The sequence below is a fragment of the Haemorhous mexicanus genome, chromosome 22 (assembly GCF_027477595.1).
Source record: "Haemorhous mexicanus isolate bHaeMex1 chromosome 22, bHaeMex1.pri, whole genome shotgun sequence".
Lineage (NCBI taxonomy): Eukaryota > Metazoa > Chordata > Aves > Passeriformes > Fringillidae > Haemorhous > Haemorhous mexicanus.
In genome coordinates, this window is record NC_082362.1 from 10,222,910 (window position 1) to 10,236,614 (window position 13,705).

General features: G+C 49.5%; 1 protein-coding gene across 8 annotated transcripts in view; it reads right to left on the minus strand.

The window, feature by feature from the left end:
- Positions 1 to 13,705, minus strand: part of ACACA (acetyl-CoA carboxylase alpha) — a 108,659-nt gene that overhangs the window by 9,995 nt on the left and 84,959 nt on the right. For all 8 annotated transcript variants that reach the window (XR_009489199.1, XM_059866204.1, XM_059866205.1 and 5 more), the window contains 7 exons: positions 12,301 to 12,444; positions 12,076 to 12,196; positions 10,378 to 10,474; positions 8,899 to 8,995; positions 8,155 to 8,290; positions 2,895 to 3,072; positions 2,167 to 2,279 (listed from right to left, as the gene is read on the minus strand). Coding sequence is in view for 7 of the 8 variants with exons in the window: in XM_059866204.1 (XP_059722187.1) it covers positions 2,167 to 2,279; positions 2,895 to 3,072; positions 8,155 to 8,290; positions 8,899 to 8,995; positions 10,378 to 10,474; positions 12,076 to 12,196; positions 12,301 to 12,444 (886 nt within the window). In the remaining variant the exon portion in view is untranslated. The remainder of the gene's footprint in view (positions 1 to 2,166; positions 2,280 to 2,894; positions 3,073 to 8,154; positions 8,291 to 8,898; positions 8,996 to 10,377; positions 10,475 to 12,075; positions 12,197 to 12,300; positions 12,445 to 13,705) is intronic.

Sequence of the window (13,705 nt, forward strand, 5' to 3'; positions counted from 1 at the left end):
CCAGCTAATGAGTAAGAATTCAGCAGGCAGTGTAAGATAAATGGAGCTTTCTCTGCTTCTGCTGGAGTCAGCATGAACTGCGGCCCTGCGGCTTGTTTGTGGCAAATGGAGTGCGCGAAATATCAAAGGGCAGTGATCCAGAAGAAGACCGACTTTGACAAATTTTAAATTGGCCAGAAAGAAAACCGGCAAAAAAATAAAATAAAAAAGGAAAAAAAAAAAAAGGGGGGGAAAAAATTATGCAATTCAGTGTGTCCTGCAATCCTGGCTTCCCTGCTCTGGTATGGAATTAGTGGCAAAACAACAGCGATGATCAGCGGCGCTGGCAGCAATTACGATCCATCTCAGGGAGATGCTTATCAGTGACTGAAGCTTTTAGAGCTCTCCCCATGTACAGTTGTAAGTGACTTGCTCTTGTGTTGCAGTCATTTTAATTAAAGTGTATGGAGTTTGCTGGGAGTAATTACCCTGTAGAGGAAGAGGGGGGAAAGAACCCCGAGCAGGCTCCTGGCTCCTCACATGGAGCTGGGTTTGTGAGGCTGTTGGCAGAAACTCTACCCCATCTTTGCCCTTGTGGGTTTTTTTTCAGCGTCCCACAGGACTCAGGGGTGGCCTGCAGGTGTCCTGCAGCCACGGAGGTGAGTGAAGGTGCTGCTCTGCTCCCCCTCCCTGCAGGACTGCCACACTCCAGCCTTTGTCCAGAGCATTCTCCAGGGGATGGATCCACCCCCAAGCCATGGGCTCTGCTGGAGCAGGGCTTGCTGTGCTGCTGGCACTGCCAGGGGTGTGGGCAGGTGAAGGTGAGCACTGCCCGCAGCAGCAGGGCTGCCCTGCAGGGCCATTCACCTGCAGGGCCCAGCTGAGTGCTCAGCACACTCCCTCCCCTAAGCACACCTTGATTTCTCCTTCCTGGAGATCCCTGCTCCCTGTCTGACACACACCCGTGGGAGGGGGGGATGAGGGTCCCCAAGGAACTCCACTGGACACCTCCAGAGAGGCTTTTCTGGGACTCTGAGCTGGGGCCCCATGATTTGGGGTGGTCCCTGTCCCTTTGCTCCTAAAGGGACACTGTCAAGCCTGACAGAGGCCAAAAGTGAGGTTTTCTGAAAATAACCTCCTTGCTGCAGCTGCAGACTTTAAAACTGGGATTTAAGTCATGGAATAACAGAATGGTTTGAGTTGAAAAGGACTTTAAAGATCATTTCATTCCACTCCCTGCCAGGGGCAGGGACACCTTCCACCATCCCAGGGCACCCCTCACCCTTCCCCTGTTCTGATTCTCTTCCCGAGGCATATCAGGAGGGTTGTTTTGTATATAAATTGTTGCCCTGCCATAAATTAAAAAAAAAAGCCAAATAATAAAATGTAACTGCAGCAATAGCCAGGATTTATCAGTCATTTGCAGAACACTTTTCCTCCTGAAGGATCCCAAAAGGCTTTATAAATTCAAGCCATACCCACATGGCACGCTTCTCCCTCCACTGAAATGTAGTCAATTTTGGAGGTAAAAGGAGGCTCTGTAAGATTATACTCTTATAGTAAGAGCCAGTAAAGGACCATTTAAAAAGCCTATTCCCCCAAGAGAGAGCATATCTGATATTAAGTGCATTTTGCTGAACACTCTGTATTTTGGGGTGTTGAGTGTACAGCAGGCACTGGGATCACTCGGAGTGGTAATAACACAACCCAGCACTAGCTCTGCACAGGCCCCCTGCTCACAGAGACACAGACAACATTCCTCCTTCCCTTGGAACTGAAGAGCACATGGATGTCATTACTGCAAACCACCCCAGACTCTCAGTGACAGTCCAGCCCAAAATGTCTCTGACCAAACCCTTCGTGATGTGAAACGACGCCTGCTGAAGGCTTGGCCCACAAACCTTTTGCCAGCTGAGCAATTGCTGAGCTGGAAATTAGACCCAAGCATCTGCAGTGAGGGTCTGCTGTGAGATCCAGTCAATAAAATGTAATAAAAAAGAGAAATCAGCTCAAAACCCCACAATATTCCACACCCTGGGTATACCGAGCATGCGTGAGCGTCATCTCACACGTACACACACACCGTGGTCTCATCTGGTTTCCTTCCCAAGTCAGACAGCAGTAAATAAAAATGAAAGGGGCTGCTGAAATGCCCCCTGAGGGTGCCCAGCAGGCTGTGCCACGTACCCAGGCGCTCGGCCAGGCGGATGTACACGGGGTCCACCCTGCGCATGGTCTTCACCAGGTCCTTCCTGCGGAACCGGATCTCCACCGTGCCCTCGGGCTCCAGGATCCCTCCCCTGCAGGAGAAAAAAGAAAGGCACCTCTTGCACTTGTGTCATCAGACACAAACTGAATGGTTCAACACCTGCTGGGAAGCGTGGGGAGGGAAACAGGACAAAGGGAGAAGTTTTTGTTACTGTCGTGTTTTCTGAAAAACTTCTTCGCCAGGATTTCTTCTCCTGGGAAGCTGAAAAGCCTCAGAGAAAAATGAAAACAATAATTTTCTCATTTGCATCTCCTGTGTTTTTGCTGCTTTGGAATGCAGTTTAGAGATTGTTTATCCAACATATGAATTGTTTTTACTTAATGACCAATCTCAATCCAGCTGTGTTAGGACTCTGGTGAGAGCCACAGGTTTTTCAGTGGTATCTTGGAAAGCCTTCTGTAAATATCTGTAATATCTGTACAGTTCAGTATTACATTCTTTAATATAATATAATACAATAAAATAATAAATTAGCCTTCTAAAAACATGGGAGTCAGATTTTCAATTCCTCCCCCATCCAGGGGACTGGAGGAATTTTTAGCTCCAGTTTCTCCAAGCCAAAAGCGCAGACGAGGTCCCACATGTCCAACCCCATGGAAACCACCTGTCCCAGGCCACGGGGAGCACCCAGGCAGAGGGTGTGTACCTGCTGTCCCTGTCAGCATACATCTCCATGTGCCTGGGGTTGATGGTGGGGTCGATGACCACCCAGGAGCCGCCGCGCAGCTCGCCCTGCGGCGGGATGTAGATGAGCACGGGCTGCCGGTACTCGCGCAGGCCGTCCACGATGTAGGCTCCAAACTTCAGCACCTGGTCATACATGTCTGGGGGGACACAGAGAGGGTCAGCATGGCTGGGGGGGACACAGAGAGGGTCAGCATGGCTGGGGGGGACACAGAGAGGGTCAGCATGGCTGGGGGGGACACAGAGATGGTCAGGATGGATGGGGGGGACACAGAGAGGGTCAGGATGGCTGGGGGGGACACAGACATGGTCAGGATGGATGGGATGGACACAGAGATGGTCAGGATGGATGGGATGGACACAGAGATGGTCAGGAATGGCTGGGATGGAAACAGAGATGGTCAGGAATGGCTGGGATGCACACAGAGATGGTCAGACATGGCTGGGATGGACACAGAGATGGTCAGGATGGATGGGATGGACACAGAGATGGTCAGGATGGATGGACAGGACACAGAGATGGTCAGGATGGATGGGGATGGACACAGAGATGGTCAGGATGGATGGGATGGACACAGAGATGGTCAGGATGGATGGACAGGACACAGAGATGGTCAGGATGGATGGACAGGACACAGAGATGGTCAGGATGGATGGGATGGACACAGAGATGGTCAGGATGGATGGGATGGACACAGAGATGGTCAGGATGGATGGACAGGACACAGAGATGGTCAGGAATGGCTGGGGGGGGTCACAGAGATGGTCAGGAATGGCTGGGATGCACACAGAGATGGTCAGACATGGCTGGATAGGACACAGAGATGGTCAGGCATGGGACAGGGACACCCAGCCTGGAGTCACTGCTCATCACTGCTCCACACCAGGTGCCCTGGGGATGATCCCTCCCTGCCTTCCCAGCCCACAGACATTCCCACAGTTTGGGGAAGCAGCCTGGGTACCTCTGCACTGCCCAGTTTCAGACTCACTACCCAGACCTCTCCCACAGCTCGTGCAATGGGAATAAAATGCACCTAAGGGCAGCAGAGCTTTTCCAGATCTCCATAAAAATGTGTGTGGAGAGGGACGGGGAACAGCACTCTGCTCTTCCTCCATTAAAATTTGTTTAAGGCATTTTGCTCAAAATTAATAAGAACAACTCCACTGTGTAAAGACAGTACATTGAAAATATCAGCCCCAAAGGTGATTTAAATAAAAGAGAAAAAGGGAAGGCAGAAGAATTTCTATGAGATGATATAGTTCCTAATGGATACAGTTTGTAATGGAAATGGGCACTCTTGAATATATATATTTTGTTACATATAATTATATCTACAAGTATTAAATCAAAATACAAGAAATGAAAAATAGTTATTAGGCTCATCTAGCCCATCTCTTTGTTCACACAGGACTGTTTCTTCCACAGTGCTTTTGAAAGCTCCCATTTAGAAACCCCAAACCATAAATTTGCTTCTTTAGGGGCATTTCCACAGCCAGACAGGTGAGATTTCCCTCAGAACTCAGCCAAATTCCCCTCCCTCCCCAGGAATTTCATGTCACTACCCCTTGTCCCACCCTACACAGTGTCTGCTCTCCTCCAGGCTCACTGCAAACAGCAGCAGGATTTTCAGTGGGGTTTGTCCTCCTGCAGGTATCCATCCCTCATCCCTCATTTGGGTTTTCTGCTTGCACCCTCCCAGTTTGCCTCATTTTTCCTGGCCATTAAAATACCAGTGCAGAGAAAATTAAGGATCTGTATTCATGTACCTCACACCTGCTGCAACAGGAACAGCCTGGGAACAGTGAGACACTTTTATTTATCTAAAATCCTTCTATCCCTCAAGAAAAGCCTCATTTCTGGGGAAGAAAGAGACCCCAGCCAAGGTGCCTTTGTCATTTAACCCTCATTTTAGTGCTAAGCATTAACATGAACATAATTAAGCAATTAACTCTTTGGGAAACACTCTTTTATATCATATATGTATGTACAAACAAATCTATATAAACATCTATTAGTACCACAGGCACTGATAGGATCTCTCCATTTCATTTCCAAGGTCATTGCCCAAACACCCAAGAAAAGGAATTTCATGTTATTTAAGAGGTATCAAATGCTCACAAAAGGAAGAACAATTTATTCCCTCTAATTGGGAATAAACATAAATCCCAGCAGAGACAGTGAGGAGTGAGAACCAAACAAAACTCCAACCTTTCCCTTTGTCCTGAGCAAAGAAAAGGACTCAAAAGGGGTGACAAATTTATTACTAATTATACAATTATTTTATTATGTAGTGCTAGTAATAAACCACTTGAAGTACTTTCAGCTAATTCTAGTGTTAAGAAAATAATTGCTTGATTCAAATTATTTTAACTGAATTAATTCTTTACTAGACATTTTTTACTAGTGCTACATAATAAAATAATTGTGTAATTAGCAATACATTTGTCACTCCTGCCACGGGTGTATATTTTACTCAGGTGAAGTGCAGAGAAGAGCAGCACTAATTGTTTGAACAGGGAGGAGAGGCAGAGGAACTGGGGGAACCTGATGCTTCCTCAGAGCTCCAGAGCTCCCTCAGGTTTGCCAGGTGTTGTCAGGAAGGGATTTCATTACCCAGGTGCTCAGGGCAGCATTTCTGTGCCTGTGGATCCTCTGGGACCAGCCTGGCAGGAGTGTGAACCTCCCCCTGCCTGCCTCTGCTCCCTCTGGGAATGCCCCAGCAGCCCTGGCCTCCCGAGGAAAGAACTGATGAAACCCCAGCATTTGGCACTGAACAGAGCCAATGCTGGCTGCCTTTGCACAGCCCCCTCTCCACCAAGGCTGCTGGGGCTGCTGCTGCTCCTGGGGCTGGAGACAGCCAGGAGTGGCTGTGAACTCTGCTGAGGAGCATTCCCCTCCCTCACTGCCACGACCAAGGGGTCCCCACGGTGCTCCAGGCCAAAATTCCTGGCTCAATTTCAACCTCAGCCCAGTCTGAGCTCGGTGAGAGGTGTCCCTGTGGCAGGGGGTTGGAATGAGGTGACCTTTAGGTGGGACTCCCTCCCATGCCAAACCAGCCTGGGGTTCCATCAGCAGGGCAGAGATGCTGCAGGATGTCCCAGGAGAGCAGAGCTGGGTCAGCAGGAGGGTGGGCAGGGCAGAGGGTGGGCTCATCTGCAGAGCTCTGTCCCCTTCTCTGCTGCCCTGAGCCCTGTCCCCAGCCCATAGGGACACACAGCCTGCTGCAGGTGTCCCCACCTCCCTGTGGGGGTAAATCCTGGCACTCAGAGCCCTCCCTGCCCCTCTGCAGCTGGAGCAGATGGGACTTGAAGACAGCACTGCCCAAGACACCCCATCAACCCACCCCACACAGCCCCACAACCCAGCACCCAGCACCCAAAACAGCACCCAGCACCCAGCTCCAACCCAGCTCCAACCCAGCACCCAACCCAGCACCCAACCCAGCACCCAGCTCCAACCCAGCACCCAGCTCCAACCCAGCACCCAACCCAGCACCCAGCTCCAACCCAGCACCCAGCTCCAACCCAGCTCCAACCCAGCACCCAACCCAGCACCCAACCCAGCACCCAACCCAGCACCCAACCCAGCACCCAACCCAGCTCCAACCCAGCTCCCAGCTCCAACCCAGCTCCAACCCAGCACCCAACCCAGCACCCAACCCAGCACCCAACCCAGCACCCAGCTCCAACCCAGCACCCAGCTCCAACCCAGCACCCAGCACCCAAAACAGCACCCAGCACCCAAAACAGCACCCAGCACCCAGCTCCAACCCAGCACCCAACCCAGCACCCAGCACCCAACCCAGCACCCAACCCAGCTCCAACCCAGCACCCAGCTCCAACCCAGCTCCAACCCAGCACCCAGCTCCAACCCAGCCTCCTCACTCTGCCAGATCCTTTTCTATTGATTTTCTCTTTCTTTGAGCAGTGGAACCTGAGCCCCCCAGGGCTCCATGGGGGGGATTTGCCCGTGCTCCCCCTGCTGCAGGCAGGACCCTGGTGCCCATTTCCAGGGAATTTCACGCTCGGTGTCTCCCCGCCGTGGGTCAGCGCCGCTTTGCCCAAATGAAGCCCAAATGAAGCCCTGCCAAACAGCTCCTCCAGAGCAATATTCCAGCCAGTTTTTCATCATTTCATTCTGCATTATGCTCAGGAGCCTTCTGGCCACAGACAGAGCTCGTTGGGGAAAGCGCCACCACCACGAGCTGCCTTCATTTAGGGTTATTTATTTATTTTGCAGCAGGAATTAGACCTCCCAGGCTGACTAGGAAAGAGGGGGTTTAATTTTTTCCCTCTTTTTTTTTTTCTTTTCCTCCCCCTTCACTAATGTCAATTTTCAGCATAGCAAGAGCTGTCTCTAATCTTTTCCTACTCATTACACACAATTTTGGAGTCATTTTACCCACAGTGCAGTCGGCTCCTGGCAGTGTGTTTGTGTGCACTGAGGGGTGGCATAATTGTTTATTTTCCCTCCCTGCATAATCCCCAGCCAGCACTGAAACCAAAACTGCAAACAACTCCCCAAGGGACCCCGAGAGTGTCAGGAGACACCAGCAGCAAGCAGGAGGCTGGAAAATGCAAGGAGCAAGGTGCAAACTGCAATGGCTCTGTCCTTCCCTCCTCCTGCTGCCAGCTGGCTGGAATAACTTGGGATATGCAATATAAATATTAACATCCTCATGCTGCCTGTTCCACCCAAGCCCGAAGCTAAAACTCAGTTTCTGAGGAACCCAGCAAGGCCAGACCTGACATTTTAAGGTAAAACAATATTTAAGGATTAAATAAGGTAAATAAATAAGCCAAAATTGCATCAACAACTTCCCAGTGAGTTGTCTGGCTGGGAAAGCAACTCATGGAGGGGGTGCAGAAGCAGCACACAGAGCAGAGTCCACTCTCAAAGGCAAGGGGTGTTTTCCAGAGGGAAAAATTTGGCCCTCTTTTGCCACCTCCCACCTTTGCCTCTGCAAACTCAAAGGCTCTGCCTTGTGCCCGGCTGAGGAGCCAGCAGAGCCCAGCAGCCTCTGCCACCCCCAAAGCTCCAGTGCTCCTGCAACCTCCCTCACACAGGGAAGAGGCCCTGATCCAATCTTGCACTTCAAATTTTATAGTACCAATCTCACCTCCTCAGCACTTCACAACATTTCAAGCAGCACTCCGTGGTGCCCTGAGCAGCCAAGGCAGAGCCCAAACCACCCCCAGGACAGCTCCAAAGTGCTGCTTACCTTTCATTCCCCCAGAGAAGCCTCTCCAGTTGGCAAAGACCATCAGGGGCAGCCCTTCCCTGTTGAAGTCCTTGATTGCCTCGGCTGTTTTGAAGGCAGAGTCAGGGAACCACACCTGCCCAGCCTGCTGGATTATCTGGGGGGAAGGAAAATCCACTGTCAGGCCTTGAAGCACATGAATGTAAGAGTTAAAACACAGAAAAGCCATCAGGAGCTGTGATGTGGGATAAACAACGAGGAACGTGGCAGGTGAAATGTGTGGGATCTGCTTGGCCATGGGAAAATTGGGACAATCCTTCTGTCACCAACTCCAACATTCCCATCAACTCAGCTAAGAAAAGAGAGTTTGGACAGCCTGACACTGTGATGCTGTAAGGAGGGGAAGGAGAAGAGAAAGGAAAGGACACGGAGAGGAGAAAGCCCTGGAGAGATGAAGCAGGGCCAGGGCTGTGAAATCAGGCAGGGGAACAGCAAAATGTCAGAGCAGGAAGGTCATGGAGCACTCCAGTCACAGCAAGAGAGCAGGGAAGGGATTTTTGTTGTCACAGCTCCTGGGCCCTGATCCCTGATCCTGCCCTGAGTCCTGAGGGAAGCAGGACTGCTGGGAATTCCTAGAGAGGTTTCCTGAAGGAATGGTCACACAGCAGTCAGGGCACTGCCAGCTCCCCAGGTACCACACCTGGGCACAGGGGGGACCCCACTGGACAGGGGACACCCAGGGACAGGGGCACAGGGCCCACCCACCTTGGCCTCTGAGTCCAGGTTTGCAGGATCAGCAGGAATGCTGAGCTCCACCGTCCTGGTTTCCACGGCAACCACTCCTACAGGTATTCCTCCCAGCCTGCAAACAGGTGAGACACTGAAACCCCCACTGCTGCTTTACACAGCCAAACACCCCGGGGAGACAAGGCACAGGAGCAGAGTTGTGGCCTTTTAAAGAGTTGAGGCTGGAGAGTTCCTCCAGAGAGGTCACAGCTCTCCAAGGAAAATCTACTCCAAAGATGAGCACATTCCTCTCTGAAAGTCAAACAGAATCAACCAAACCCAGATTTTGAATGGTAGATCTGTGCATCCACCACCCTTCACCTGCCCTCACACAGATTTTGGTACTGGTGGTCCTGACCATGAAAAATCAGAGAATCCCAGAACAGGCTGGGAGGAACTTTAAAGAATTGCTGTGTTTCCCCAGATCTGCTGCTGCAGGGTGACAGCCAGGGGGACATGGAGCAGGGACAGAGGGATGGGCAGGAGAGCAGGCACCAGGGGGGATGCCCAGCTCTGCCTCCCAGGGCATCCAGCCCTGCTGCACACAAAAGCCATGGAAGCCACGCTGCCAGGACAGTCCCAGCAGAGCCCCCTCTCCCTCCCCAGCCAGCCCCAGCTGATGACACACAAACAGGGAAGAGACAGGGCCCTTGTGCACCCAGGGGCTGAAATATTCCCATTCCCTGTGATGAAGAGGCTGCTGGAACCCCATAATTGCAGGAGCCGTCCTAAATCGGTAACTTATAACTTCTGTATTAGGGCCCATGTGACCTAATAAAGAACATCTTTATCCAAGTATTACAGTTATTTATTGAACTTGAAAACAGCTCAAAACAACTTCTGTTTTCCATAATACTTCATATAAATTTTATCAGGCTAGCACATGAAGATGCTACATCTTGTTTTATAGTGTGTCCCTGGACAAGTTGCCATAGAATAATAAAAGACAATTTACAGCCAACAGCACACATATTCCAAACATACATACAAGAGATGAGTTTTGGCAGCACTTACAGTAACAATCCCAGAAGAATACATTCGTATTTGTTTTTTTCAAAGTGCCACTGCTTTTGAAAGGAGCCTGTTTCATTTGTGTTATATATCCCTGCTGTGTGAGAGTCCAAAGCCACTCGGAATTTGTCAGAAGAAAGGAACTGCAAGTGAAGCTGAGCATGGACAGAGAGCTTCTGGCTTTGCCAAATCATTGATTTCCACCCCTGGCACACTGCTTGGCCTGGAAGCCTTTAAATTATAGAATTATAGAGCCATGGAATGGGTTGGAAGGGACCTTAAAGGTCATCTCATCCCTTTCTTTTCAACTCCTTCTATTAAATATATATATATAGAGACACATAGAGAGAGAATGAAATAATCACAGGAATGCTGTGCTCTAGAGAAATGCAAAGCATAACCCAAATTTGATTTCAACAATTGCCTAAAACACACCTCAGAACTTACCTTGCTCTCCCCACCACGACTGTCTGTGCCCAGGGCTGCATGATCTCCATGAAGGAGCCATGGTCGAAGAACCCGCTCAGCCACTGCCCTTTCTGATCTAAAGGGAAGGGAAAAAAAGGGAAAAATCAAAGGAGGAAGGAGAGAGGGAAGAAAGAAAACAGAATATCAAAGCAACAAATCAAACTTGCTTAAAAATGCCAGCTGGAGAACATGGCACTGTCTTTTTATTTATTTAATTTTAAATAGATGACAATACAAGGGAACATTAGACAGCTGAGCATTTGTCTGCCTTCAGCCATCATGTCTTATTTCATTTCCTAGTCTGCATAAAGACAGCAATTTATCAGCAAAAGCATCATTTATTGTTAAACAATGGGGTTCGGAGAGCAGAGGGACTTCCCGTGCTTTTAAATAAATAACTCTGCTTTTTTCAAGACTACAAACATTTGTCAAAAGGCAGTAAAGTCATTAAAGATGGTTTTCAACACATCTATTTCTATTTTAAAACTTATCTCATATTCTTCTCTTGATCCTGCCTAATCTTTCTTTGAAAGAAGGAATGCTGCAGAAACCCAGGAACTAAATACGAAAATTTCAATGATATTTCAGAGTCAGTTACAGAAATCACAATTCTGTGGGGCAGCTGCTGTGCACTGGGGCTTTGGGAAGCTCTGCATAAAAATAACCCACCAAAAAATCCCCCCAAAACCCCAAATCCCTCCCAGCTCTGCCCCTTGGCACAGAGCTCCCGAGGAACTCTTTCCTCTGAACAAGCACCTCTGCTTCTGCAAACCCAAGTCCAAAACCAATTAAAAAGTGGAGATCCGAGCACGCTAACCTCTGCTGACTTAAACAGGATGGAGAGTGTTTTATCAAGCCCAAACTTGTAATTACTGTGTTCTACATTCCTTGCCTCTGTGGCCCCACTGTAAAATGTGACCATCCATTTCAGAATTATCTCTTTATCGCGAGCCCGAAGCTGATCGTTGAGATTCCGGCCTCGTGTCGGGCGTCAGTTTGAAGAATATCACGGCAATATCTCCTCTAATAAATGGCTTTAACTTTTCACCTAGGAGATATCTGCTTTAACTTATCACAGGGAATCATCTGCTTTCCTTAACGCTTCCACTAAATTAAAATCTGAAGTCACTCGATTTGGAAGCCGGCGTTTGCGGCGCCCGGACAGCTGGATGAATTGCTTGAGAGATGATGAAAAAATATTATCCAAAACCAGAAAACTTAGTTTATCACAAATCTCATTTTAGCCCCCCAAACTCATTAATAACAGCAGGAGTAATGGTCACCCAGTTTGCAGCTTGTACCTACACAAGGCTGCACAACCCCAGTGGTGCCAACACAAGTCCCCAAGATCTGCAGGAGTGCTGTGATTCCTTCAACATACAGACCCTCTGTGGATGGACTTTCCCCTAAATCATTAAAAAAATCCATAGAAGTGCCTATTCTCAGTAAATAGATCATCCATAAAAGTATGGTGTCCTTGACCACTCAGCATTTACATGCTTTTAGATATTGCTTATAAATAATATTATTGGTTAATATTATTATATGTAAATATTTATATATTCTAGCCATATTGCTCAGATCTAACTATTTTACAGAATCTGAAATATATTTGGGCAGCAGACATTTGGCAAACAGCCTTGAAACAAGAAGAGGTGCAGCATCTCCTGGCCATACTTGGGTTGGGGCGTCCAGCCAGCATCCAGCGAGGGTCGTAGGGGGTCTTGGTGGGAACAAAGTCAATGGTTCTGTCTATGGGATCCTTGGCTTTCAGGATGGGCACAGGGCTGTGGATATTCTAAGGCAAAAAGGAAAACACAGAAGGAAGTGAGAGCCCCATTCCCCAAACCCTGCAAACACAGCAAACAATGGCACCTGGGACCTGGCAGGCCCAGGAATTACCTTTGGCATGTAGGAAAGCCACTGCAGAATGGTGTAGACTCCTTCAAAGTCATCACACACGGTGTCATGTGTCACCCCATTGTTGTGCATGATCTGGATCCCTCCCAGCTGGTTGTTGGAGGTGTAAACTTCCCGTCCAAGCACCTGGGGGAAGAGAAATGGGGAAGCCATCAGTGCTGGGGTGTGAGCAGGAGGTGCTGGCCAAGGAGGCACACACAAACCCAGCCCTGCAGCACCTCAGCACCACCTGGACACGGAAAGGATGGAGCAAACCTCTCCCAAAACAACCTCCCAAGCCCTGTCTGCAGGTAAGAGCTGCTGAGCAGTGATCCCTAGTGAACAGAGGGCAGGGGTGGGTGGGATATTGGGAAGGAATTGTTTCCTGGGAGGGTGGGGAGGCCCTGGCACAGGGTGTCCAGAGAAGCTGTGGATCCCTGGAAGTCTCTAAGGCCAGGCTGGATGGGGCTTGGAGCAGCCTGGGATAGTGGAAGGTGTCCCTGCCCATGGCAGGGGGTGGAATTGGATCTTTAAGGTTCCTCCCAGCCCAAACCATTCTGGATTCTGTGATCCCCAAGGGGAATGATACCAGTGGGGAAACCGAGGCAGTTTTCCCCCTCGCCCTCCCCAAGCAGCAGTGACCAAAGCTCCTGAGTGCTGAGCCCAGCTCAGCTCACTAATCCCAACCTGCTCCAAGAAAACTGTGGGTGGATGTATTTAAATGTATAACTGGGAAAAAAAAAAACAACAAAAAACCCAAACAAAGGCCCAGCAGCTCCTTGGAGAGGCTGGCCAGAAGCAGGCTGGGGCTCCTCATTCTCTTGCACAGCTCCATCTCTAATCTGAGCCTGGGCAGCACAGCTCTTTTCTCATTCTCCTGCTGTCTCTTCCCATTTGCCCTCTCCCTGACTGATACACTGATCTCTCGGTCACTTGGCTTTCTGCTCCACTGACTCCATATTACTAATAACACCTCTGCCACGGCCAGTTTACCTCATGAAGGCAGGAGCACATCATTACAAAATAAACTCATAACTTTGACATTCCAGCAAATACACGCCGTTTGTTATTTTTATGGGTTGAGTCTTTCTAACAGACAGAGGACATTACACACCTGCTTCATTTGGATCTTAAAAACCCCCTCAAACACACACCACCAGCCTGGCCTCCCCCAGACACCAGCACAGCTCATTCTGGGGACTGAGGAGCTGGCAGATGCCAGCCAAGGTTTATGTACAGAAGAAACCGAGGCACAGATGTCACAAACCCAACCCCCAAATACAGAATTCAGGGTGTGTTTCAGCACAGGGATGTTCCTGGGTCTCCCTTCTGAGCTCCAGCACCTTCCTCCTCCTCCAACAAAATCAGTGCCAAGCAAAGCCATGGCAGAGAAGACAGCAGCACAGAT